Source organism: Coturnix japonica, chromosome 5 (assembly GCF_054131305.1).
Source record: "Coturnix japonica strain WE chromosome 5, WE-NBRP24, whole genome shotgun sequence".
In the NCBI taxonomy this organism is placed as follows: Eukaryota; Metazoa; Chordata; class Aves; order Galliformes; family Phasianidae; genus Coturnix; species Coturnix japonica.
Genome location: NC_140667.1, coordinates 54,237,182 through 54,264,936, shown reverse-complemented (window position 1 = coordinate 54,264,936; position 27,755 = coordinate 54,237,182). Strand labels below are relative to the sequence as shown.

The window sequence follows — 27,755 nt, the reverse complement described above, 5'->3', positions numbered from 1 at the left end:
TGGCTAAATACAGAGCTGCATCTCGCCCGTATTTCACTCTGCATAGCTATTGCTCCTTGGTACCTGATAGAGAGGTAATGGCTCCTCTGGGCTGTGTGAAAGTACCTTTGGGAAGAGGTACAACTGCTAAAAACTGCCTTGACTACATTGCAGTCTTACCTGGAGTAAAGTCAAGAGCACATCCATTATATTAATAGTAAAGACAAGTCCTTCATCATCTGCTTGTAGCATGTTACTCACAGCACCAATTGGAAACTGGCAAAACCAGTTCCCAGAACACAAGCCTTAACACAGTAAAGGGAAATAACAATAACACAAAAATAAATTGCTACAGTTACAGCTGTTTTATTTCTCTCATATTGGAAGAAATTTAATATCCCACTAGAGCTATTTAGTTGCTTGTTTTAAAGTTAACTTTGTCCTTCAGGAAAGAAATTGGTGGAAGGAAACTGAGTAGATCTGTCCAATATCAAAGAAACATAAATCTTTCTTACTTAAGTAGATGGTCAATGGCCCCTGCTCTCCTGCATCCAGCATAGAGGCCTGTCCTGAAGTGTGATGCATCACACCTGGAAAAGCTGCTTATAATGAGGCTTGAAATGGGTGCATTTAGAAAAGGCCCAGAGGTGACTTGACATTTACAAGTACCTGTATTCGAGACAGTTTGTGATAAGAGAGGGTTCTGACATCCAATGGGAAAAGGAACAATGAAGGACAGTGTGACACAGTGACTCCTGTGATACCTCAAATGTCATATTTTCAGCGATTTTAAGCAATAGGGAGGATGTTTTACATAACACAATATTTTATTCTATTTAACCTTATATTAATTGCTATAACCTGCAATGTATCTAAGGGGCTTGAGTTTTGGGAAAGCAACCCTCAGTTGGGTGTTTCAACTCTAACATATCCAAGAACAGGGCAATAGTTCTGCTGAGAAGTTCAGCTTCAAATTAGATGTCACTGTATTGACATTTCATAGGGGTCGTGCTCAGCTGGCTGCATTTGAGGCTTGAGATGCCTTCAATCCGTGCTACCTTTGGGTTATTACTACAATTCCCTAATAAAAATAACTAGCATTGATTTGCATCATGTAAAGACCCAGCTCCTATTTTCACTTTGCTCCTCTATGCAGAACAAACTGCAGTGCTACTTAGAATCAACATTTTACACTCACTGATGTGTAGCAGGCACATACCATTAAAAGAGTTTCACCGGGAAAGATTATCCATCACTTTAAATAGGTCATGCATACACTTAGCATATGTTACATTAATTCTCTTACACGCAGCCAATCACACTGGCTAATTGAAAATTTCTGTAGCCACCACCAAAGGAAGTCATTTCTCTGGTGATTAATAAGCAGGGAGTCTGGGAAAAGAGGAGCCTGAAAAGAGGATCAGGCTTGGTTCAAAGTTCCAGAGCAGTTGCATCCTGCAATGGATGCAGTCATAGATGGAATCATTTATATTTCATTGAATCCTAAAATCCCAGAATGGCCTGGGCTGCAAAGGCCCACAGTGCTCATCCAGTTCCAACCCCCTGCTGTGTGCAGGGTCACCAACCAGCAGCCCAGGCTGCCCAGAGCCACATCCAGCCTGGCCTTGAATGCCTGCAGGGATGGGGCATCCACAGCCTCCTTGGGCAACCTGTTCCAGTGCGTCACCATCCTCTGGGTGAAAAACTTCCTCCTAAGATCCAACCTAAACCTCCCCTGTCTCAGTTTCAAATCATTCTCCCTTGTCCTATCACTGTCCAAAAAAAAAACAAACCACACAAAAAGGTGCCATAAGCTCCATCTGCACCCTCCATGTCACCACCCTGGGCTGTGCAGGTGACGTCCAGTCCAGCACCAGTGGCACCAGTGATTAAACTGTGGCTTCTGACCATGAGTTTCCCTTTAACAGTCACAAACCCAAATGGAATGAAGCTAATAAACAAGTTAGCAGAGCATCTCCCAGAAAGGGAAATCCCAGTTTGCATTTAAATCATGCTCATTTCAAGCAAGTTCCCCCAAGACACCCCTGGCAGTGAGGAGGTGTTCCCACCCTCAGGTCCCCAGGCATCCCCCAGCACATACCACTTGTAGTAATGGGACTGGTTTCCTCTGCAATGAGATGCTGCTTTGCATTTCCATTGCCAGCTGCTCTCTGTGAAGCATGCCTTGCTTCAACAATAATGTCATTTGGGTATTAATTCACCCAGAACCTATCAAGTGTCTCTCTTCATTAGCTGAGTACATTGTCCATGGCAAGGCTTTAATTACTGAAGCCAGAATTGCCCTTTGCTGCGTTATTTTCATTTCCTTGGGCCATGCAAGGTAGTGCCCAGTTTGCTTTGGGCTCGGATGTCACCTGTTAATTTCACAGGGAGCTTTGCTTGTGTTGGCACAAGGGGACAGCAAAGAGGGGTAGAATGTCTCATCCAGAAGCGCTGAAAGAGGAGAATGGTGACATTTATGTCAGCTCTTGCATACCTCCCTTAGTGGGATTTGAACAGCTCAGCAATGCCCACTGGAACAGACCAACACGACAGTCTTGTACTACCCATGGAAATACCCCCCTCCATTCTTGGTTACCTTCTATGTTCTTTTCTTGCAGGCACACAGCTGCCAGTGCCTCAAACCAATTGCCAAGTTGGCTCTGAATGCAGGAAGACCCAAAGTGCCCCACCTACTGATGTGCACAGCTAGACTAAGGGCCTCACCTGGGCTTTGTGTCTGCACCACACTGGTGGGATTTGCATTCCCACATGAGACAAGCTGCTGGAAGGGGCGCTGCCTCCTTTGCAAGTGCTCAGCATCCTCTGCAGCAAAGCAAATACCTTCACATGTCATTTAAATTCAAATCCATGCCAGATCCTCCTTCATCACTGTGGCATCAACTCCCACCGGCTCTGCCATAGCTCCATTTCTTTGCTGGGATGCTGCTATCCTTCACATTCCCAAATCTGGCAAAGTTATGTGATTGTAGATGCAACGCGCCACATGTTAACACCCCTCAGCTTCCCTTGGGGAGCAGAGCACAGCAATTTCATTGCTTGCAAAAGAACCTGGGCACTCTGCTGGAGCCCTCCCTGGATGCCAATGCCATGGGATCCACATCCCAACTAACCTCCCTTTCCAGCAGCTCTATGCCAGCTCTGCTTCACTCTCCATCCAAAGGCTTTGAGATTGCTCATATCCTGTTCACGTTGCTCGGTGACTTCTGGATGTTGACTGGGACATTGGAGCAATACTGGGACTGGCTGGAGTCCTTCCCATTCACAGGGCACACAACCCATCTTCACCACAGCATCTGGCTGATAAAGAGGCCAAGCTGAATCTGGAGGAACATGGCGATGGATGCTCTTGAAGGAACCCAGAGACTGGGCACAGTCCCAGCAGGGAGCATCACTACCCCCAGTGAACGATGGAAAGCCTCCCACATTGTGTCACACAGCTCCTTTTCCAGCGATTGCTCTATCCAAGCCGATCCACTCTGTGCTCAGCAAAGCTGTTGCTTTCTGCTGCTTTCAAGCAGTGCAGATGTAAAGCTATAAAATAGTAACCGCAATATGGCAGGTCTGCGGTGGTAAGAATTAAAGCTCCTTAGCCTTTCCCCTCTAAGGGGATTGTTTAACAAAGACGGTCCCACTCACCACCTTACTCCGACTTTCTACTAAAGGCTACCAGTAGACCAGAAAATTATTTTAGATTTCAAAGGAGCTTCATATCAAGAAGGTGCCTGAGTTTTCTCATCCATAACCACAGAGAGGGAAGGTTTCTGAATGGCAATAGCAATCTGTTGCTGCATTCGTTTCCAGAGAGATATAATACAGTGAAAGACATCCTCCTGACAAGCCTTGCTGAGGAATAGCACGCTGAAGGCATTCAAGGCAACCGGGGAAGAAATGTGAGCCAATACTTCAACCAGGTTCCTAAATCACGGCATTTTGGCAGCAGCATCAGCGACACAGAAATGAAGAGGAAAACACAGAGACCTGAAATCAGTGGCAGCTTTAAGTCACTGTCAATGATTTAAACAGCCCCTTCCATGGCTACTCATGCACGCTGGTATTGTGGAACTTCACAGATTGTAACGGGTTATTACGCATGGTTGCATCGCTGCCCAGTGAGGGGAGGAAAGAGGAAAGAGCAGAGGGACACTGGGCTCCAAAGCACTGCAGGAGCCAAGCTCTCACTCTTCCAGCCATGAGTGCCTTGTCTTTGAGCTCCTGAAATGGTGCATGGCCATCATCTTCATCATCACTCTTACCATGGTAAGCTTGGCTTTGCAAGGCAGCTCCTCATCATAGCCCTGGTTGGATTCAGCTGCTCACAGTTCAGGAATTCTGTGGCTTTGATGCCTATTTAATCTCATTATAATGAACATCACTTTTATTATTTAACCTCCTTGTATTCTGCAGTAGATTTAAGGTTGCAAAGCGCAATTCATCAGTCCTGCAGGAGTGTAATATGCCTGAATGCTGTTATAAATGGTGGAAGAAGGGCCATGTTCTGGCACAGCCCCTCTAATTTATTTAGGTACTTACATGGCCTTCATCTCCATAGTTACCTGAGTGCTATCATTAACGAATTCATTAACGTTAATGTGCTTTGTGCTTTTGCCCGGGGAGGGGGAGAAATACAGCCCCAGGTTTGCTGAGAGGAAGGAGTCATTAGGCAATGGGACATGTCCGGGGCCACAGGGGATTCTCTGCAAGAAGCAAAGCACGTTCTGGGGAGCTCTGGTGTGACATACCCTGCACAAATGTGCTTCTTTTCCTCTTTCAAGGACTCAAGATGAACATATCTGATAGACCCAAGCAACGGCCGTTCTCTGCCCTGGGATGACTACTGCACCAAGAACTTCACACCTGCACTGCAGCTTTTATGAATGAACTGTCACCGTGGCATTTCCAATGCGGTAAATAACATGTTTTCATGTTATCACCCTGGAGCATCTGTATCTTTCACAGCTGACAATTTTAACTATTGGAATACACACTACTGCAGAAACCTCTCCCTGACCAGGCACTGAGCTCAGCATCAGAGCACAGTCTGTCTAATTGCACAGTGTTAAAATGCACAGGTCAGCCCAGCAGGGCACTGCCCCACTGCATCCAGACACCACGAGCTTCTGCAGTATTTCACATCACATCCACCTGTGGGCATTGATTAATAGAATCATAGCATGGCTTGGGTTCGGAGGGACCTTAAAACCCAACCTCTGCCATAGGCAGGGATATCTTGCATTAGCTCAAGCTGTCCAAGGCTTCATCCACAGCCTTGGGCACTTCCAGGGATGGACACCCACAGCTCTGGGCAGTGCCAGGGTCTCACCACCCTCTCACAGAGGAATTTCTTCCTTTGTCCATTTCCCTAACTGGCCAACACTATATGTATTAATCACCAGCTGCTCAACCTTCAGTAATAATTTCCTGTGAGAAACAAAGTCAGATGCTTTACTTCAATCAGATAGCTCGGATCGGCTGCATTTTCCTTATCTCAGAACCTGTTTTCATATCAAAAAAGATACAAAATGTCTCCGCTGTAATCTACCACTGATAAGACCACTGTGTAATTTATCCTGCCTACCTTTAGCTTCCACGTCCTTGATTACACTTTCCTTCAGGAAATGTTTGAAGATTGAGGAGAATACTGAGCTCAAACCACCAAGGCAGGAGTTTCCCAGACCCCCATGTACACTATTTTACAGCATATGTCTTCTGTCAATAATCCAAAGCACTGATACTTAAGCTCTTGGTTCCTTGGCTAACACTGCTACTGACACTGATATACAGATATTTAACTTTTATCATAGAATCATAGAAACACAAGGTTGGAAAGGACCTACAAGATCATCAAGTCCAACCATCCTCCCCTTACCATGCCTATAGAAAACCACTAAACCATATCTCCTACCTCCCTATCCAGACGCTGCTGTTTTCTGCTTTTCTTTCTCTTTTGGCATTGCTGGAGGCAGAGAGGACAGTCCTTCCTTTTGCCCACACACAGCCACTGCAGGTTGTCTTGCCATTTGTGTTTTGCAGTTTTCACTGCAATATTTTCATTTCCAGTAAGTAGATGGAGGGCCCAGCCCCCTGGCCATCCTTCTCCCCGCTGAAAACAAGCAGATTCATCCAACACATTACCTCTTCTCAATTATACCTACTATTCACTTTACTTAGTCCTCTAGCACGGACAATCAAATAACTTGCTGCAATTGGCAGTTGGCCATTCTGATTTTTCTACTTTCTGACCTTAATTTGCCCTCCCAGATATCCCTTTCTCTATTTCATGGGGAATCTCTGCTCAGCCTCTCTACCTTCCCTGAGGTTCTGGCTTTCTCTACCTAGTGTTGATGCCCTTGCTTTGCCTCCTGGGGGGCACATGAAGCTTGCAGTTGCCTCCTCCACATCTCCCCCAAGACTGAGTACTTCTCTCCCCCCCCCCCTCCCCATTGCTTCTCTATCACTGGGGCTAACACAGAGCTAACAGAATCTGCTTGCCATGGCAGAAAGAGCAAGGAAAACACTAACTGTGCACAGAAAGTAAGGCAGGCAAAAAAAAAATATGCCAGCTACTGCGTGGGACTAATCTGCATGCAGTATTGATGATGTTATGTAAAGAAAGAATTAGAGAGTGCAGCAAAAAAACCCCAAAGTTAAAAAGGAAGAATGAAGACATTGCAGACCTCCCCTGTTCACAATTAGGTTCGTTTTCCTTACACTGGAGACGAACAGCAAGGAGCATAATAAGTCTGTGCAAACTAATGAGCAGTCCGCAGAAGGCAGAGCTGGGAGCCCTCCTCTCCCTGTCCTGGATGCAGGATGAGAAATTAACAGGTAGGAAAAGGCTATAGCAATGCAAGAACTTAACACGGAATGAAGCTGTCTAATTAATGGTTGATAAGTGTTACAGAAACTAGCAGAATTAACAGGATTTGAGAAAGGACTGGAAGCTGACATAAATATTATGACAGCTGAGAACAATTAAGTCATATTCATGAATGTCTGTAGGCGTTTCTGTGTATGTATGTGTAAATACGTGTGTTTATATACATACACAGATACACACAACTCTGTTTTGTTGGCCTAAATATACGAATAGATACATGCGTATGAATACATACAGAAATGGTGCACCAAGGGGATAGATTTGAATATTTATGAATGACCTTGGGCAAGCACAGAACTGCTCTCTGGTTGGCATTTAGATTCTCTTCCTCACCAGATGCACAAACTGAAGGAGAGACAAATGCAAGCCGCAAAATGAGCCCTAAACAGGAGCTGCTCGTGCTCGTTGGCTGCTGTTACCACTCTGGACCTTCCTCCTTGTTGGACTCAATGGAGTTGGATTCAATGATCCTTATGGGTTCTTTCCAACTGGGGATATTCTATGATTCGACGACTTCAAAAGCAAAAATGGCCTTAAAAAGCAATTGATTTTCTATCCAGAGCCCATTGAGGGGTATGAAAGTTCACTCACCAGTCAGGCCTTGGATCACTGTGCCCAATGGAAGCTTTGGTTTCTACAGAGTGTGTAATGCACAGCTACCTGCAAGGGAATAATAGCTGGAGACATGTAAGGAATGTGACATCTATCTGGCTATCACCAAATACCAAAGTGCTGCAGACTTGCCACCATGGAGATGAAGGGTTATTTCCTTTCTCTCTCCCGTAAGGAAAAGATGTGATCTTTCGGAGTCATAATGCCCATGCTTATGGTACATATAGGACAGAAAAGGCCTAAGAAAAATGATTACACTTTAATTAGGACTTTAAAAAATGGGACTAAAAGGCAAAGGAAAGCAACAGCTGTTTCATAATCAGGGTCTCCTGATTTCCTGAAGGTCGAGCAGCACCGTGAAGCTTTCTCACAACACACCACGCTACTGGTGGGTGAGTTCTGTGTTATCATCATTAGAATGGGGTTCATCCTAATTATTAAACATTAACTCTGGTTGAACCCTATTGCACAGAGATGATGTCATACCTCAAGATAAATATCACCTCTGATTATGAGCATAGCAATTCGGAAAGCTATTTGTTTCTGTAATTTGAAATTACATTCAGTAAAATATACTCAAATGATGCCATTTGCACCCCATTTCTGAGCCAGCCTCTGGTTTCACACTGACATCTATGCTTGTGTGCTTCAGGTTGCTTTAAAGCTGAGACTAGAAAGTCTGGGTTGGATCTATTGAAGTCATAGACTGTTTTCTAACACTTAACTGTATTTTAATCCTGGATGCAGTCATGTAGATTGCCTGAGGCCAATCAAAGGTGCACCCTTTTGTAAACTGTTTAATGTTCTGAGCTTTCTTCTCCCTGTTGGGAAACAGGAGCACAAGAACCTCTTATCATATTTGTATAATTAAAGCAAAAATGAAAAATCCCAGCTGCAAGTGGGAATTCACGAGAGCAGAATGCAGTCAAATACAATTATTTATCAGCCCTAGCCTGAGAATTGCTTTTATGAACATCCTTTATTATCCTTTCAATCAAAAACAGACAAGGCAAAACAATCCTATGGCTAAGTCATTCTGTCCTTCAATACCTCTCTCACTGCTTTATCCTCATATGCATTTTCACTAACATGTTGTGATCAGTTTCCTTGGCATCATTAGCTTTTTGTTTGGTTGGTTTTCTTCTAAGAGTTTGGACTTGAGTGTGAACGAGGGCACTCAGACTTTGATCCACTCATGAGGTTTAAACTATGGGAGCCGCTTTTCCATCCTGTTGCATCTTCCAGTTCTGAGTACTGCTGTGTTCAGAAAACCATCCTTCCATTGCAGCCTTTCAGTACCGAAAGGGAGCCTATAAACAGGAGGGGAGACAACTCTTTACAAAGGTAGATAGCAGGACAAGGGGAAATGGTTTGAAGTTGAAGGAGGGAATATTTAGGTTGGTTGTCAGGGGGAAGTTCTGTACTGTGAGAGTGGTGAGGTGCTGGAACAGCTGCCCAGAGAGGCTGTGGATGCCCCGTCCATCCCTGGAGGTGTTCAAGGCCAGGTTGGATGGGGCCCTGGGCAGCCTGGGCTGGTATCAATGTGGAGGTTGGTGGCCCTGCCTATGGTGGGGGGTTGGAGCTTCATGATCCTTGGGGTCCCTTCCAAGCCAAGCCATTCTATGATTCTATGATCCTCGTTTCCTCTTTTCTTCATTAAGAAAATCCTCACAAAGAGCAGAGATCACACACAGCCCACGCAAGTTCTTCCCTTTGTCTGTCTGCAATAGTCTTTTGATATTTGGGTCTCAATAGTATGGCACAACATTGCCATACCACGCACTGGAGATCTGCACTGTATTCAGTGAGAGAGAAATGGAGAAATTTGAATTAACTGCTATGAGAGTCGAGCTAGACTCATTTGAAGTGACTCTTGCTGGAGCCTTCCCACACAGTGTGGCACTAAATGTGGTAGCTGAGCTAACCTGCTTCACTGCTGATGACAAATGTCAAAAAGTCTGCTAGTCTAAAGGAGTAAGGAAGCATTTGTTGGAGGAGGAAATGTTTCAAGCTTAAAAATGGGCTCATACTGAAGACTTGCGTGTGTTTTCTACCTGTACCAGTCGAACCACTTAAAAATGCTATCTCTCTGTGCAGTCTGCTTCACTAATGTGTGCATAGAGAACTCAAGATATTCTGAAACGACAGTGAAGGTTGAATAATGAAATGAGGGTTGCAAGCTATGAGCTCTTTTCCTCTGAAAGTTGGCCAAAATCCTAAATTAATCCCTTTCATCCCAGCAACTGGTTTGAAACTCCTAGTTCAAACCAAAAATAGTCAAAACCACCTCCCGAGGAATGGAGAGTTGACCCAACTGGAATCTGATCTACAGTGCATGTCGTTAAAAGTTCCAGTAATCCTCATATAATTATTGCATGGTTGACTCTCTTTCTTCTTTCTGCTCCCATGTGTGCACTTCAATAGAAAAACACTCTTTATTTTTCTGTTTTATGAATAATACAGAAAAATATAAATAATAGATGTGTTATTAAGAAAATGGCCAAATATGTATTCCCCTCAAAATGCACGAGTTCGAACAGAATGTCAAACAGATGACTGGATGAATATTTGATATTTTAATTTATTGGGCAGAATAGCTGAAGTCTCCATTAGACTTCACACTCCTTGTCCTGCAATACATCTGCCACCAATTCATGCCACATTCCTTCCCATTCTATGAAGCTGCCTCTCAAGAAAGATCAGTGATTGCAAGAACTATCAAAATCTACTTTAAACCACACTGTGACTGTCAGCCATGGGCCATCCCTCAGCAGGCACCAGACCATCTGGGATGCTCCAGCTTGCCCCAGGACTTGATGTCTCTTCTTGTTGGAGGATAAAGACAGATATCTTTTGCATTGTGCTGTCACAGATATGACATCAAATAACTGGCCTTTGCTCTGCTTTTGGCTTGCCAAAATCAACGTGGACACTTGGTTTTCCTCTTCTGGGCTGCTGTCATTGTTTTTATTACTTCATAGTGGTGAAGAAGAGCCAAACACAAGCTATCAGCGCTCCCAACCTGGGAGCTACAACAAGGGTCCAGCAAAGCCCCAGGTCACACAGTTTCAGCCTCATCCATAGAGAGCCAAGCTTTCATGCAGGCTGAAGCCTACCACTCAAAAGACATGAGCACTGCAGGCAGCAGGGCCAGATCTCAGCACTGGCAGGAGCCTGGCAGAGCCTTGGTCTCATCTCTCTCCCTGCTCAGTTGCAGCTAATGGGGCTTGTGGTCTGCAGGACAGCAATGCAACCTGTGCTGCATGCTGCTGTATGAACACAAGGCTCAGGTTAACTTCAAATTCCCCCGTTGGTGCTGCTCTTGCATACCCAAGGACCTGGCAGAAAGCAGAACAAGCCCTGGGAACCCCACAGTAATGATTAAAGACACAAGGGAAACATGCATGTGGGCAGAAATTAAATGGGCAAATGCTCTTGGGCTGCCTGGAATGTTACTTAATTTCTCCATTATATTAAGAATGGTGCTTGTTTTTCTCTCAGCCATAACATTCTGATTTATAAACAAAACACATCTGACTTGAGCAGAAGACAAGCAGCAGCTACCAGGGTTTGGGCAGAGGATGTCTCCCCATTCCTGTTCTTCCCACTGGACGAGCAATACAACAGATCAGAGGAAAGGACAGAACCCCTCCAGATAGGGACAACCTTATGTTCCTTCGACCTGAGATGAAGGAAAATCAGTTTGTCATTCAGCCCAGAATCACTGATGTGGAATAGCACTTCCATTTTTCAGCCCACCTTACTAACCTGTTTGCAGCAATGAAAAGGAAAGTACAGAAAACAACAGAAAGGGATGAAAAGTCTGACTGAGCTGAAACAGAAAGGGAAAAGCATCTTTTCTAAGAATAGAAAGGAGACATTTTTGTCTGGGATTCATTGGCAAAACTCATTGCCATAAGCTATTATTGAGGTGAACTGCCTTTTACTGTTAAAAATTACTAGACAGGTATGTGAAATGCCTAATAAAGTACATGTAAATTAAAGGATATGTATTTCTTTCAGAAACCTATTGTGCACTAGGCAATAATCACAAGCCTCTTAAAAGCAAGGAGCCATTTCTATTGCTTTCTCCTAGACTCAGCCCCTAAAAGCAACTGGTCACAAACATCATTCTATATTAAATTCCTTTCATTAGTCTGAGTCAGGATAAATAATTTGAGTTTTGAAGCATCTGACCTAAGTTCCTGGCTCACAAGAGCTGGCTGGGAGCTGAGCATCACACAGACCCATGTGGTATTTCCTGTGTATACGGGAAAATGCCTCTGGGTACAGGTATGCTGTGCTTTCCTAAGCACATTGGCCAGCAAAGCACAGCCAGCTGCACTCGCTGTGTTTTAGGAGGTATAACATAGCCCAAAGCAGGTTTTCCAAGAAGCTCAGCCCCAGGCTTGGTCTGGCTGGGTATGCTGTTACCATTTCTCCAGGTTGGCAGCCATATCGACCATTGCCATATGAACCATTGGACAAACCCTACTACTCCAGACACTGAACATTGAAGCTCATTGTTCTCATTAGACAAAGCCAGGGTCAAGCTCTCTGAGGAGAAGCCAGGATAGATGTTTTGTAAATACCCAACTTAGTCTGGTATGCCCACACCCTGGAGGTGTTCTAGGACAGGCTGGATGAGCAACCTGCTCTAGAGGGAGGCATCCCTGCCTATAGCTGGGGTTGGAACTGAATGGTCTTAAAGATTCCTTCCAACCCAAACCATTCTAAGACTAAGTGGTTGAACCCTGAACACTTAATGGGCCATTAAAGTGTTTGCAGCGGTTAGGGAGAGGTTGAGGCATGATATGCATGGTGAAAGTTTTGTCAGCTCATCAGAGAGTAACTTCCCAGAAAGGCATTATCTCCATTTATCACCATTTAAAAGACGCTAATAGCTCTTCTTATTGAGTGGGGATGCAAGCAAGCTCATTTCAAGAAGCAAAGAACGAGAAGGCATCCTGGTTCTCACATGATGTGCTTTAAGATGAGAAATCATCTTTTCCCCTGCGTTTGTGCAGCCTTCAGCAGACAGGAGCACTAGTTCAGCAAGAGCTCCTGCTTAGGAGTGAGCACGACCTCTTGCTCTCCACCTCTCCCAGCCATCCTCAGCTGGTGTAAACATACAGCTGGGAAATCAAGCTATTTAAAGTCAGTGCATTCCCTGAGCTTCTTCTCCTTTCAAGCTTGTCATGCTAATTTCTAGCCTTGCATGCCCACCCCTTGCCAGCCACAAATCTTTGCTTAAAATGAATGCATTTCCAAGCAGACTTAATCAGGAGAGCCTCTGACAGAAGCAAAGCCATGTTTGCTACAAAGAGATTTCTAAGGCAAGAAAGCACATTGTGCAACTGTTGAAAGTCTGTTTCTCTGGGGTTCTTCAAGCAAATCAAGGCAGTCTCTGGTGTTCAGTTTGAGTAAAACAAACAGAAACCACAAGAAGACAGAGGTTCCAGAAGGGGAGGTAATCAGAGACACACAAAGCAAAGTCCACAGCAGGAATACTTTAAACAAATCAATATAACCCTTTAAGAGGAGGTCTTGGTTTGATTGCTGTTCATTTCAATGAATAGCAATTACTGGGCCAGAGATCGGTGAAGTATCTCCTGTTATTACACTGCTGCACTGATGGGAGCTATCATTTAAAGAGGATGAGAACTAAGTTGGTTGTCCACACTTCTAAGAAGTATTTTTTTCCCCCATTTAAGAACGCTCCACTTGGTACAAGACATTTCAATGGGCTTGTTTAGGTCTGGCTGAGAGGAGGGTAGCCATAATGTTCCTGCTGCTTGAAGAGGTGAAGCATCACAGCACAAAAAAAGACAATGTTTTTCGGTTGAAGATCCCACAGGAGAAGGTTGGAGGTACCCGACCCAGAGACCACACTAAACCTGATACCCCTGGGGCTGGGCAATACTGCAGTTTTGTATTGCTAGCTTATATAGTGGCTGTCCCAGCACTACATTACAAGGACATTGCTGGGGTGGTTTGGCTGTCAGATTGAAGTACAGCACATGTGCTTCCAGTTCTACTGCAAGGCACAGCTCCAGGCTGGAGCTTCACCTCTAGTAACAAGCTCTGGGTATAGCACATGGCCTTTGGGGTATCTCCAGAGTCATAGAATGAATCATGTTTTCAGGGACCTTAAGGATCTAGTTCCAACTGCTCTGCCATGAGCAGAGCTACCAACCACTTGATCAGCCTTCCCAAGGCCTTGTTGAAGGCACTTGGCCTTGTTGAAACTCATTAGGTTCACATGGGCCCACTTTTCAAGCCTGTCCTGGCCCTCCTGGTTGGCACCCTTCTGTCATACCAGCTGCACCACTCAGCTGGGTGTCACCAGCTAACTTGCAGAGGATTCAGTCTGTCCTGCTGTCTGTGTCACTGATAAAGATGTTGAAAATCACCAGTGCCAAGACCACCTGCCACTTCTGTAGCCTACCCTTCCACCATGAGCAACAAAGTGTCCTCCTGAAGACTGTCTATGAGGGTGGGCAGTGATAGGACAGGGGGGAATGGTTTGAAACTGAGACAGGGGAGGTTTAGGTTGGATCTTAGGAGGAAGTTTTTCCCCCAGAGGGTGGTGACGCCCTGGAACAGGTTGCCCAAGGAGGCTGTGGATGCCCCATCCCTGCAGGCATTCAAGACCAGGCTGGATGTGGCTCTGGGCAGCCTGGGCTGCTGGTTGGTAACCCTGCACACAGCAGGGGATTGAAATCAGTTGATCATTGTGGTCCTTTTCAACCTGGGCCATTCTAGGATTCTATGAAGAAAAGCATGAATAACCAGACACCACATAGCATTAGCCAGGTGAGACTGTACTCAACCACACACACTCAACCAGGCTCTTGCCAGCAATATGAGACTGTTTGGAGCTGCTTACAGGTGTAAGTGATAAAGCACTGATTTGCACCAGCTGGTCCCCCCAGTCAACAATTCCAAACTCTAATGCAGTCACAGAGTGCTCACCCTGCTGAAATCGTATTAACGCTTCCAGCAGACAACTCTGATCTCCCTGGCCCTGGCCATGAATCACCAGTGATGCTTGCAGTGCAACAGCCCAGTGAAAACTTAATTTGCTCATCTCTCTGCTCCTGGAAAGTGTGAGACTTGCAGAGCCCTGTAGCACCTTCCTGGAAGGTCTCATCCTGGGAAAGGACAGAGGGATTCTGCATGCACCTTGGGGACGGGGCCAGCATCCCATCACAATACAAATGAGCTGTCAGATAAATTAAGCGTCTTATTTTTGATCCTTAGCCACTGCAGGTTAAGCTCTGCAGAGGGTTTCTGCACAGAGGGCAGTGCTTCTTCCCTCGGCCCATGGCCAGCAGAGTGCACTCCAAGCCACCCTGAGCTCATGCAAACCTCTCCCACTGCTGAAACCCATCCTGCATTTAATACGTAGACAGGAGCTACTGAAACTTAATTGTTTCCCTCTGCATTATGAAGAAGAATAGTGACGCTCCAACGGGATTGTATTTTATTCAGGGAAATAAACTCGTCCTGATTGTGCTACTTTAAATAATTCCCAGGATTCATTTCCATAGTGCAACAGGGGCAGCTTCACCAGCAGGAGTGTTGTGCATTAATATTTCCCTTTAACTTAGCAAGAATTTGCTTCTTTTTCCTGCTGATAATGCACAAGACACTCGTTATTTTGTGAATGTCAGCCTTATTGGAGTTATCTTTGTGCACCGCTTGTTTGCAAAATAGCCAGCAAAAAGGAAGGATTGCCTTTTCCCTATTTTGTGTGCTATTGACAGCATGTCCAACTCCTTCCATCGCCTATAATTTGAAGCTCATGGTCACAATGCAGCCAATACAGTGAGCAGCCCCATTTGTCGCCGGTTAATTAAATGTGACCCACTTCTTTCATCCTGCCCTTCCCTTCCACTCCGGGGAATTGCTGTTCACATGCCAGTCAGTGTTAGCGCAGCAGGGCAGAATATTATTTTGATTATTTGATACAATAGTGCTGCATTTTGCAGCCAAAACTGTGTGTGTGGTTAGACACAAACAAGAACACGCTCGTCTTGCCATTGCAACAATACTGCCATTGTAGGAAGACCAAAGCAGGCTGAGTTGTATGGCTGAGTGCAACAGGTTTCCATTCACCCAGCTGGCCCATCCTGTGGGATATGGGGTGTTGGGGTGGTGGGTAGGACAGCTGTGTTTATAGGGATCTAAAAGGACCTCCTCCTTTCCACCTGAGCCAGGAGATGGGGACCTTGAGGTGGTTACATCCTGCACAGATTAACTAAAAGCAAGCAGCGCTAGAGCAGCAGCAACTTGTGTGCATCCCTATGTCTGTTCCTACCAAACATCAATGTTCCTTATGGCCACCCAGCCCGGGGCACTCCCAGCCCTGTTTCTGGCAGAGCTGCTGGTTGTTCTGTCCCTGTAGCTGCTCCTCCCTGCTGGCACATGGAGCAGATGAGAGAGGGCTGAGACACACAGCATCTCACGGGCCAGCTTCTGTTCCTCTGCCCTGCAGGAGTCTGAAAAAACAACAACAGGGAGCACATGCAGGGTTTGTTTCAGCTCCTCACGGTGTGTCTGATGCCCAGCCCTGCCCTCTGCCAGCCCCAGCCCTGGTGCACTGCTGGGGTTCTAAATTTAAGGTCAGGGTAGGTGTAAAATGCAGGTGAGAGCAGCACATCAGGGCTGCTTACAGGGTTCCCTTTCGCTGAGCACAGGTGGTTGTGAGCATGGGAGCTTCCTATGGAGGGAAAAAAGACCTGAGGGTGGTGTGAAATACAGTGCATGAGCAGAGACAACTCTGGTCACTGAGGCAGGTAAAACGGACCTTAGCATAGATTTTACTGGGCAGTGGTCCATGCCCAGGTAAGGCTGAAGGAGAAGAAGGATGCACAGCACTGTCCATAAAGCTGCCTTTCTTTATCCAGTGCAATAACCCAGAATGCAACTTTCAGCCATGCAGCATCAACCACATGAAGTAGCATCATCCTAGGGTGCAAAGGAACCAAAAGCAACAGGGTTTGAACTGAGGGAAAGGGGAATAGACTGGGGAGAGCAAGCCCAAGGAACACAGTAACATTTAATTTGGCCTTGAACTGGTGTATCTCCCACCACAGGCTCAAACTGTCTCACCCATGTAAATTCTTCCATGCCAGGAGGATTCTTTTCAATTCACACCAGTCCTGGAGAGCAGACTTAGCCTGAAATTAAGCAGTTTGCTGTAATTTATAATAGTTCTGAGACTTCAACTGCACCACTGAAGATAACAGGTGTGTCTAAAGGGTCCGTCACGCTTAGTTATTTATCTAATAACTCCATCCCTTGGAGGTTTGGACCTAAACATTGTTAAATGAGCCTGTTTCAATTTTCAAAACAAAACCCATCTTAGCAAAAGAGTGTGAGGAGTGGCACTATTCAGAGAATATCGTTTGGGCACTTAACCCACAGAGATTTAAGTGCCTGTTTAATTTCAACCTCTGAGTGTTAATTTCAGCCACAGTGCTTTTGTGGGAAGGTTTATTGGTGCCTTGGCCTCTGCAGCCCCTACTTCCAAGAATACGTGCCAACAATGTGCTAACACAATGCTGAGCCCCTTCTCATGCCTGTTCCATGGGGTACAACAACAGCCACTTAATGGTTTCAGTCCTCCAGACCAAATAACATGTGTCTGTGCTGCAACGATCTTAAAGTTAACCAAGAAAGATGGGCAAAGTGGGGCACATCCCATCCTCCAGCAGTGCCTGCGCTTTGGGATAGTCAGGTCTAACTACCCTGGAGGGAAGTACCAGCCTGTCTGCCCTCACCCCATCTGCCTCAGTGCTGAGTGAGCCATAGTCTCTCAAATGGGTGGCAGAGAATCATCCAGAGGGGCAGCACTGTGGAGCTCTGCCCTTGTCACCAGTGGCTGAGAGAGCACTGGGTGGTGAAGGAAGAGTCCAAGCCTTGTTAGCACTGTCCCACCACATGCCAGAGGGGTCACCCTAACAGTGGTTTCTCTAGAGCACTCACTCGGTCCTGGCCTCGGGTGCTAATCCTTAATTGATGCAGGCAGGGAAGAAAACTGAATGAAACTGTATATGCCCAGATTGCTGCGCTTCGAAACTGCAGGCCAAGCCCTGCTTTGCCGATCACTGCTGTGCTAATGTGACGGGGCAGATCCTAAAACTCCTCATCCGCATTAAGCCTGAATTGCCCAAAGGCGCTCATGGCTTTAGTGCAATCACTGTAGGAACCAAATCAGGAGCGCAGACAGGGGCATCTATTTCCCAACAAGCCTTCGGTGGTAAAAGGGGGCAAGAGTCACCCTTTACCAGCGCACTCCCCGCACGGCGCTGGGGGAGCACAGCTCGGAGCTGGGGGTGCTCGGGAGCCGCGGTCGTGCCACCCCCGGCCCCGCAACCGGCCCCGGAGCGGAGCGCGCTGTCAAAGCGAGCGCAGTGCGCCCCGCACCGTTGGCCCCGCGCAGTCCCGACCGTTCCGGGGCGCCCCGCTCCGCCTCGCTCCGCGCATCCTGGGGCTGAACGCACGGCCCCGCGCATCCCACCTCCGGGCGCGGCGCGGCGCTCCGGCTCGGCACCAACCGCCTCCCTGCGCACCCGGCGGCGGTGGCGGAGCCTCGGGGACCCGGGAGGCGGCGGCGGAGGAGGAGGAGGAGGCGGAGGAAGGCGCTCGGCAGCCAGCCACGCAGCTTTGACGTCGCCGGGCTGCGGCTCCCCGGCTCCGGCTGCCGGCACGTATAGCACAACGTGACGGCACACCGCACCGCCGCCCTCGCTTCGAGCTCGCGCAACCACCGCGCGGCAGAGGGACCCCCCGCCGCCCCCGCCATGGGCCCGGCCGCCGCTCCGCAGGCGCGCTGAGCGCCGAGGGCTGCCCGCTCCGCGCCCGGCCGGCCCCCCCCTCCCCATCTCCGCGGCCCCACCTCCGCGGCCCCGCGCCCACCCCCGGACGCCCCCTCCTCCGCGCCGCGCGGGGGGCCCCGCGCATCATGCGGGGGTCGCGGCGCTGCGATGGCATCTGATGGCAGCGGGGCGCGGGAGGCTGCGGCGGCCCCGGGAGGCGCTCGGCGGCCCCGGGAGGCGGCGGCGGCGGCGGCCGGAGCCCTAAGGGGGCTGTGAGCGGGGCTCGGCCCGCACCGCTCCGCTCCGCGCCGCCCGCTGCGCAGGGAGGAGGAGGAGGAGGAATAGAAGGCGGAGGAGGAGGAGGAGGAGGAGGAAGAAGAGCGGAGCGGTGCCCGCCGCCTGCCCCCCGCCGCCCTGCCTGCGCGGGCGTGCGCGGCTCGGCCGCAGCGGAGCGCGAGGCTCCGGAGGGCTTCGGGCTGCTTCAACCCCCTCCCCGCGGCCCCCCCACCGCCGGGCTGGATATGTGGATGCTCACGTGAAGATGGATGTAGCGATCGGGCTGCTGGGGCTGCTGACGGTTCTGCTGGAGGGCAGCTCCGGGCAAGGGGTGTACGGTGAGTAACGGGGCGCACCGTGACCTTGTCGCGCCTGTGGCCGGGGAGGGACGCGGGGTTTGGGGATGCGGGGGGGGGGCGGCGATCCCCTCGCGGCCGTTGATTGCCGAGGGAGCCGGCGGAGGCAGCGCCGTTGCCATGAGACGCTGACACCGCGCGGGCAGAGCAGCGGGATGCGGGCAGGGGGGGCACCGCCGCGTGCCGGGCCTCGAAGCACTTGTTAACAGCACGGCTCCGGGCCGCCCGCGGCCGCGCAGCGACGGGTGGGGGGGCGAGAGAAGCGCAAACTTCGCCGCGCTCCGCCGGGGGCGCGCGATGCTCGCAGCCGAGCGGCTCGGAGGAGGGGAGCGCTCCGTTGGAACCGCCATCCCCCGCCCCTCGCCCCGGGCGGTGACTTGCACATCGCGGGGATGCGCGTCCCCTGCCCCGCTCCCATCCCCGCCGGGTGCGGAGAGCTCCGCCGCTTCACCCCGCTCCGGGCGATGCGCGGAGCCGCGGGTTCGCTCGTTCCCCTGCACTGTCCTCCTTCCCCCTCCAACCTCCACCTTCCCTCGGGTCGGTTTGGCCCCGTTTCGGCGGAGCGCCGAGGGATGCCGGAGGCGGGGAGCGCTGCGGGGGGGGGGGTCGGCTGCCGCCCGGTGCGCGGCCCCCGGCCCGGCGGTGGGGTTATGTAAGATGCGGCCGCGCGGAGCTGCTGCGAGCTGAGCTCCGGAGATGGGTATCGGGGGGACTCGGTGAATTCAGTCCGAGCGCCTGGATCTGCGCTGCCGAGTCGAGATGTACTTTTTGTGCCCTCTCCCCTTTCCGTTCCTATTTCTTAATTTTTTGGACAAATGTTCGGTATCACCGAAAATATCCGAGGTTTCGTGCCGGCGAAGCGTCGTCAACGTGCGGCTCTCGGCAGCGGAGCGCCGGGCTCTGCCCTCCCGGCAACAGCGCGGAGCGGTGGGTGCGATGGAACGGCACCGTTGGTGCGGATGGGAAAAGGTTTCGGGCACAGCTCGGGCTGCTGGAAAGGCAGCTCCTGCCCCAGGCTGAGAGCATCAGTGTGCAGGCAAAGTGACGGGCGGGTTTGTCACAAGACTTTGGTTTGGCCGCGATGCTTTTTCCTTCTGTACAACGTAACGCCGCGCTGGGGTTGGATGAGTGCCGGGGGTGGGGGGGAGCGCTGCTTTGGAAACCCATTTTGTGTGAATTCGTGGCTCTCTGTTGGCTCTCCCAAGGTCTGTTTGCAGCGGGCAGCGCTTTGCTAAAAGCTGCCAGATCCAGGGCATGGGCTGCACCTCCAAAATCCCACTGTGTGCACCATTTTGGTATCGGCTATTTGGGAGGTGGTGCTTTGAGTTTGATTTGCAAGGCGAGCCCTGGGCCGGGAAGGGGAACCTGTGTGCGTGTCTACCCGGCACAGCAGCGCTATGGGGGCATTTTGGTATTAAGCTGCAGCCCAATGCTCTGCATTTCTATCCCCAGTTAGTACAAAAAATAGAATGAAGATCCCCTGATGTCTGGCTGTGCGTTTACCCCAGAACTTTCCTCTGTTGCTTCTGAATAGCAAAGCTGCGCTTAGGAAGACGGCTGCTTTTACAGCAGGGAATGGAGCTGGGAGCAGATTTCAGAGCAATGGGGCCAGGATCCCCTACTCTGTGCTATAGGGGATGTGGGCAGAGCAGAGCTGCTGCCCCCCAGCACGATGGGCAGCTCCATGCTCTGCTTTGCCCAGCTTGTCTTCTGCAAAATAATCTTTAGAGGAATCCAAGTGCTGCATGCAGTTCTCCTCCTGTTTAAATTATGCATGACTTGCACAGTTAATAAAGCAGAAAACCTAAGTATTCAGAACATGATGGTTATCCTCCCGACAAACTTAGAGTTACAAGACAAAGAATGGCTCATTGAGGAGGCCGAGGTGTGCATGGAGCATTTGTAAGCAGATAAGTGGCATCGCATCAAAGCTGTTGGGAGTTTGTGAGCCTGGGGGGTGGATCTCCAGGTGCCAAGCTGCCCTGAATGCACCTGAAACTGCAGAATCCTAGAATGGCCTGGGTTGCAAAGGCCCACAGTGCTCATCCAGTTCCAACCCCCTGCTATGTGCAAGGTCACCAGCCACCAGACAAGGCTGCCCAAAGCCACATGTGGGCGATACTTCTCTCTGTCACAGCCCCCAGGTGAGAGGTGCTGCCCATCCCATCCTGCCTGCAGGTGTGAATACCATTAGGGCAGCTGTCAGTGCTTTCTGATCCCAAGTGCCATGAGGAGCCACAGTGTTGGGTTGCTTGAAGAGCTCCCAGGGCTCTGAGCCAGCTCAGGGCGTGGGGTGAATGCACACAGCATCAGATGTGGCTACAAGAGCAAGCTGGCTTCTCATTGCTGGAGCCTGCATGCATGGGTATTTATCATGTTAAATGTCAGAGGGATTGTCCTGCTTCCTGGTGCGGGCATGGAAATGTTACCGAGGAGAGCTGGCTGTTAGAAAGGAGCAGCTTTGGGAACAGAGAAACCAAAACCCAGCAGTGCATCTTCCAGCCTGGTAGATGCAGCTCTGCAGTGTTCCTGGGATGGCAGTGGGGTCACTGTGTGCCAGTCGGGATCTCCTGGCTGCTCTATAATGCAGCCACATAGGACGTCCTGCTCCCCATCCAGAGGGGATTCATAACTGCTGCCTTTGGGTTGACAGTGCTGCCGTGCCACTGCCCTTCCCTTTCCCTACTGCTTGCCTGGTCCAACAAGTGGATTAGAAGGATGAAAGAGGAGGGGAAAAAAAAAAGAAGAAAAAAACCAACAAAGCAAAAAACCAACACATAAACCAAGAGTGTTTTCCGTGTGACAAAGGGAAGGGTCAGCAGCCCCAGATGCGTGAGGACGGAGGGCATTTCCATGGCCGTGAATGCGGGCGTTGTGTGGGCTGGGCCAGCCCCGCACAGTGCTGGGATTGTGCACGGGCAGCGCTGCAGCCCTGGGAACAGGGCAGGAATTATGCGGTGCTGCAGGGACCGGTGCTGCCTGCAGCTGTGTGCCCGCTCCGGGAGCTTCTGCAGGAGCCCACGGCTCCAGGAGAGCTTTAACTCTTTAACCGAGCGCTGGAGAGGTGTCTCTTCCTGCCTGCTTGCTGCAGGGATTTGGGTAGCAGACAGCAGCTCTGGCAGCCAAAGCTTGGGCATGCAGAGGTGTGGAGGTATGGAGGTGGCCATTGCTTTTCTTGCTCACAGCTGAGGTGTTGGGAGCGGAGCGATGCTTGCAGGTAAGGGGCTGGGCAGCATCCTTCTGCATGGGGCTGTGATTTGGGGCAGTGGGAGGCAATAAATTGGGGCTAAGGGAAATAGAATCATAGAATCACAGAGTGTTGGAAGTCTGAGTTGGAAGGGGCCTTTGAAGGCCATCTGATCCCACTCCCTGCAGTGCACAGGGACACCCACAGCTCCATCAGTGCTCACAACCCATCCCCTGACCTTGGCTGTCTGCAGGAATGGGGCACCACCGCCTCTTTAGGCAACCCGTGCCAGTCCTCTAAAAGATGGAAGGCTGAAAACTCTATAGCAGAAGTGTGATAAGCAATGGAGATTAAACCACACCAGGCTTGACTCCAGCCCCGCAGAACTGATGGAGACCCTTCCACTGGGACGGCACATCCCTTCCATCGGGCATGTGGAGGCTCCCAGTGATCCCCTTGCAGGCAGTGAGCTCTCCCCGTGCTGCTTCTCGCCCGCCAGGCAGCAGCTGATGCTCTTGGCAGAGGTGGTGAAATCGCCGCCTTTGAGTCCCTGTGAGGGAGATTTGGAGGAAATCGGGTGGCAAGGAAACAGTCTTTGAACAAATAAAACAAAAGCTCTCCTGGCTCGGAAGAGCAAAATCCAGTTTAATTAGAATCAGTCAGATGAAGTGCTGGGGAGGAAGGAAGCAGATGAATGATTAAAGCTCGGCGCTGTGTTGCTCATTCTCTTCAGCATTTTGGGTACCTGCTTTGGGGAAGGAAAGGTCTGCTCTCTGCATGCATTGCAGTGCCAGCCTATAGAGGCACACAGACATACAGGGCATCGTTTCTTCTGCAGCACATCCCTTTCCTTGGGGTGGGTGTCCAAGGCGGGGCAGTTCTCTTGGTCTCTGATGGGCATTCAGCATTTGCAATGGTGCTCCTTGCTTGAAGCCATGCTGTGTCCTCATGAGCTGAGAACCCCCTGTTCGCCTTTCTACCATCCTTCTTCATGTTATGTCTGGGTCTGGCTGTGTTGTTGCATGGATGTTGGATGTATGACATCTTTAACATACAAATGTTTCTTCTTCCATTAGCACAGGTGGGATTGCTGAGGGCAGCGTGGCTGGTGAGAGGTCAGCACAGTTAGGCCCACTGTCTTGCCTGGCCCCAAGCTCTAGGAACCAGTTATCTATTTTTAATATATCAAAGCAACGAGCGGAGTAATATATGTTACTTAGGAAATGGTGTGGACTTTAATTATGTTATTACTACATTACATGATTAAAACACTGCGTACCCTTCAGAGTGCAGTGCATGAAATATGCTGTCAGATAGCTCAGCGTAGGAAGGGAGGGCTGGAAGGTCTGTGTATGTTGGTGTTGCCTCTGTGTCCCATTGCTGCTGGTAGCAAAGGGGCAGAAGTGTGTGTGGTGCCCTGCAGGGGGACTGGAGAGGTGTTGAGGATGAGGGCTGCCCCATCCCTGCAGGCATTCAAGGCCAGGCTGGATGTGGCTCTGGGCAGCCTGGGCTGCTGGTTGGTGACCCTGCATGCGGCCAGGGGGTTGAAACCAGATGATCTTTGAGGTCCTTTTCAACCCAGGCCATTCCATGATTGTATGATGATTCTATGAGCGTGAGCCTTCCTGCCTCTGGCCTCCCATGAGGTCACGCCCCATAGTGTGGGGGTCAGAGGTGCCATGAACACCTGAGCATCCCATGGATCCCAAGTGTGCAAGCAGTGGGGAGATAGAAGCCTAATAGACCTGAAAATGGATGGGAGCAGTGTCCATCCCACTCACGTGGGGCGCAGTGTGTTCCCAGGGGTTTCCTTGCACACATACAGCAGCTTTGGCTGTTAGCACCTGGGTCAATATTCCTATTTCCCATCCCATTTCTCAAACTGGAATTAAACCTTTTTGGTGTGGTTCCTGCTTTATGAATATTTAAGCTTAGGGAAGTGGAATGCTGAACTTGAAAGTGTTTTGTTTTGTTTTTTTTTCCCGCTGGAGAAATGACATGACATAAAAAGTTGTTAGTGGAGCTATAATGGGTTGCAGCCCTTCACAAGCAGTCTGGGAAGGAGAAAGGAGAAGGGAAGAAAACACTGATCGTAGAATCCTAGAATGATTATTCACGTTAGAAGAGCCCTCTAAGATCCCCAGCCCACCCCACCATGTCCACTGCCCACATCCCTCAGTGCCACAGTCTTGGCAGCGTGGCACTGCAAGGGTCAGACCAACAAGAGAGCTGCCACAGTAGCTGTTTTAGCAAGAGTTTTATCCCCAGATAATGGGACAAAGTCTTCCCTGTGTACAGACCTGGTGCAGTGCCTCCCCCAGCAAGGGACACCAGGTGCAGACATGAGAGGACTCCGCAACGTGGTGCAGCTGATCCCATCCCCAGCAGCCAGCTGCCATTTTCAGCTTATTATTTCAGTTGCTAACCTGGGCTGTTCCCCATTCCCCAGTTTTTCCCCTAACCCCCCAAATCACAGCTGAACAGCACAGAACCTATTGGCAGAACTTTGTAAATCAGCCACTTTCCTGCTGCCTCCCCCCAGTACCTTTCCACTGTGCACACAAACAAGGCTGCCAGTATGAAGTCAGTTGTGGAGCTGCTTCCAAGGGGCATCTGCAGCCCCACAGCTGCAATTAATTGTGATCATTATTTAAAGCAGGGCCAGACTAGCAGCTGGCTTTTGCCTCCCATAGGGCTGTGAGCGGGCTTGGAGAGAGCTGGGGAAGCTTGAGTGCTCAGGTTGCTCTTCTAAAGGTGAGTTCTTTAGTTAAAACGATTCCTTTGCCTGTAGAGGGAGATGGTGAGGGCTGTTGGGAAGCCAGTAATTTCTTAGCCGTGCTGTATAAATAGATTAAAACATGATTGTGGAGGTGGCTGTGCTGTGTTGCTCAGTTCCTCTGTTGTCTCATGGGATGGGCTCTGCGGTGGGTTGTAGGGATGCTCTGCTCCCAGCGCTGTGTTGGTGCCTCTGGGCCTGGATTGACTGAATCCAGCAAGGAGATACGAGGTGATGCTTTAAGGAGAGGGTTCTCTGGGGTGGCTCAGCTCACTGGGGGCAAGGAGGAGTACATGTGTTCTGTAACACACAGCTGTGGGATCTATCCCAGGTGAGCACTGGTGTTTTGACAAAGTGCTGGGGCTTGTTGTGGTTTTGTTTTCTTTTAACCTACATGAATGTTTTCATATAAAGCAGAAAGGAGCTTTAAAGCAGATGTTCCAACTGTGGGATGTGTTGAACTTTTGAATTGTCTCTTTTTAGCGGAGAGGGGAGGAAGAAGTTTCCCACTTGAAGTCATATAGTGGCAAACCATGCCTGGCGTGTTGTACCTGTGTCTTAGGTCAGAGAATCATAGGGTTTGGAAGGGATCATCTGTTTTCCCCCTTGCTCCAGTAGGTTCCCTACTGTAGGTTTCAGTGGTCAATGAGTTGTTGAAAAGCAACCATGAAAAGCAAGGTGTCATTTTCAGCACTGTGTTGTTTCTTAATGTGTGGTACGTGTGCCACTGGTTCCTGCTGTACTGATGTATGAGGGGATGATTCTGAAGAAGTCTTTTATAACTCTGAGGATGTTTTTGCAGGTAGAGGTGAGGTCTGATGGCACCAGCTGGGCTTTGTGTAGCTCACAGTGTCCTGTTGCATTGCAACACCACTTAATCAATGAGCTGATCCTCGCTAAGAGCTCATAGAGTTGGTGGATGAGCAAATGTTGGCAGTCTCCCTTCGTGGTTGGAAGCTGCTCCAGCAGAAAACAGGGCTGAAATATTAACATGCACAAATGATGACTTCCCACATTCTCGAGGTGTGACTTGATTCCTGTTGGTATTGAGGCCTTCTGTAGGTGCTGTGGCTGCTCTTGGCCAAGCATGTGTTCCTGTGCACAGCAGAGATCTGCTTGGTGGGCAGGCAGGTCCGAGAGTTTCTCGTTTACAAGCCAGGAGTGCTCTCCTTCCTGTGGTAGGCAGAAGCTCTAACATTTTAATTAGTTTAATTAATGCGTATGTTTTGCCTTATAGGGAAGCTTAACTTTACCTCAGGCACCTGAACAAAAAGAGACGTTTTTCTGCTGAGACTAAATATTCTCATAAAGAGAACGTTTTGCTGCCCACGGCTACTCCGTGCTCAAACAAGGAGAGTCCTCAAACTTCAGGGGCTTTTCAAATGGAAAACCAATACCCTGCAACTAAGCTCTGCTTTTACCAAAGGACCTTCCCTCCATCTGGTGTGCTTGATGGAAGCCCCACCAAAGCCCTCTCCTTGGTGCAGGAGATGAGTCAGAGAAGGGAGTGTGATTTCTGGGTATTTTTGCTTTAAGGGTTATAATATGCTGTAAAAGTGATGCACAGATTAAGGCTGAGCATTAGAAATGAACCTTTTCAACTAAGTAACTGCATGCTTACTTTATCCATTTTCACGTTTGCTTCTTCAGATAATGGCAAATATGGGTAATGTCATGTGGGGTCTGATGTGCAGTGGGGCGAGCTGATGGTCACTTTATTACATGGGGCTTTGCCTTTGTGTTCCCATGAAGCCTAACATGAGCCAATAGCTTTGCATAAAGGAATCCTGATTTGATGAAAAGCCACCAGGTGTTCTGCATGCACCTTTGGTTTCTTAGCTGAGATTGTCTTCTTTTCATACACCTGTACTGCCTCAGCAGTTCTGCTCTTGCAGGAGTGACTCTCTGCTCTGTTCTTCCTTGCAAATGGTAAATGTATAGCACTTGTTCTGCAGATATCAGCTCATAAAGCACTGCACGGAAGGAGCCAGTGCTTTGTTTGATTTCCTTTTGAGTGGTGGTAGCTGATGACAGGAGTCCTCTTGGGCATAGCAGTTGTGTGGCTGTCTCTAACCTAGGAGTCCAGAAGGTAGAGCTGGACCTTCTGCCTTCCAGAAACAAGTGTTGGATGTTTCTTGTACAAGTTTGCTGTGCAGTTCTGTGAAAATCAGGTTCCCATAAGAACGTGTGCCTGGCTCGGTCATGCTGAAAGCACACAATTGTGCTGGTGAAGCAAATGAGATGCAATAGGTGTTGTGGATGATCTTGTGGGGTTTCAGAGGCAATGTGTTAAGGTCTTAAGCTTGCAGTCCTGCCTTCCTGATTCTTGTTGACTCTTTTTTGTCACTCCTGTCTTGGCCACATCTTTCTGAAAGCCCATTGCTGATGAACTATGTGGGGTCCCAGCCTGTCAAACCAACCTCCGCAGCCTGGTGTTGGCTCTTTGCAGCTGGGATGCTGTGGGTTGTTGTGCTGCCTTTGGGGATAGAGAAGTTTTAGGATGAGATCACTCACAGAAGAACAAAATGAAGTGCTCAACTGAGAGGGCTTCAGCATTGATTTTTATCAATTAAAATTTCCAGTTTACAGCTGCTCACAGCAGGAAATGCATTTTACCGCTTAAGTGTGCAGTAGTGTCATTAACTCCCTAATTGCAAGGCTGTGTTTATCACTCATTAAAATGTTAATAAAACTTACCTGAAGCACTGGGCCTTAAAGCAAAACTCTGAAGATCTGTAATGGGGCAGACTGTGTAGGCTCCTGCTTGTGCCTGGACCTTAGTGTAATGGTGGATGCTCCCAAAGGGTCTGTGCTGGGGGAGGTGAGAGGTGTTTCAGTGTCT

General features: G+C 49.3%; 2 protein-coding genes across 11 annotated transcripts in view; one reads left to right on the top strand and one right to left on the bottom strand.

Annotated features, from left to right (window-relative positions):
* LOC107315473 (uncharacterized) overlaps positions 1–18,984 on the bottom strand; it is a 104,325-nt gene extending 85,341 nt beyond the window's left edge. For all 6 annotated transcript variants that reach the window (XR_014946848.1, XR_014946847.1, XR_014946849.1 and 3 more), the window contains exon 1: positions 18,854–18,984. The gene's annotated coding sequence lies outside the window, so the exon portion shown is untranslated. The remainder of the gene's footprint in view (positions 1–18,853) is intronic.
* Positions 18,708–27,755, top strand: part of MDGA2 (MAM domain containing glycosylphosphatidylinositol anchor 2) — a 290,230-nt gene continuing 281,182 nt past the window's right edge. For 3 of the 5 annotated variants that reach the window (XR_004307273.2, XM_032444620.2, XM_085549695.1), the window contains exon 1: positions 18,708–18,932. Coding sequence is in view for 3 of the 5 variants with exons in the window: in XM_032444620.2 (XP_032300511.2) it covers positions 18,860–18,932 (73 nt within the window). In the remaining 2 variants the exon portion in view is untranslated. Of the gene's footprint in view, positions 18,933–21,874; positions 22,168–27,755 lie in introns of those variants that run through there. The other 2 variants (XM_085549694.1, XM_085549693.1) reach the window with 2 other exon arrangements.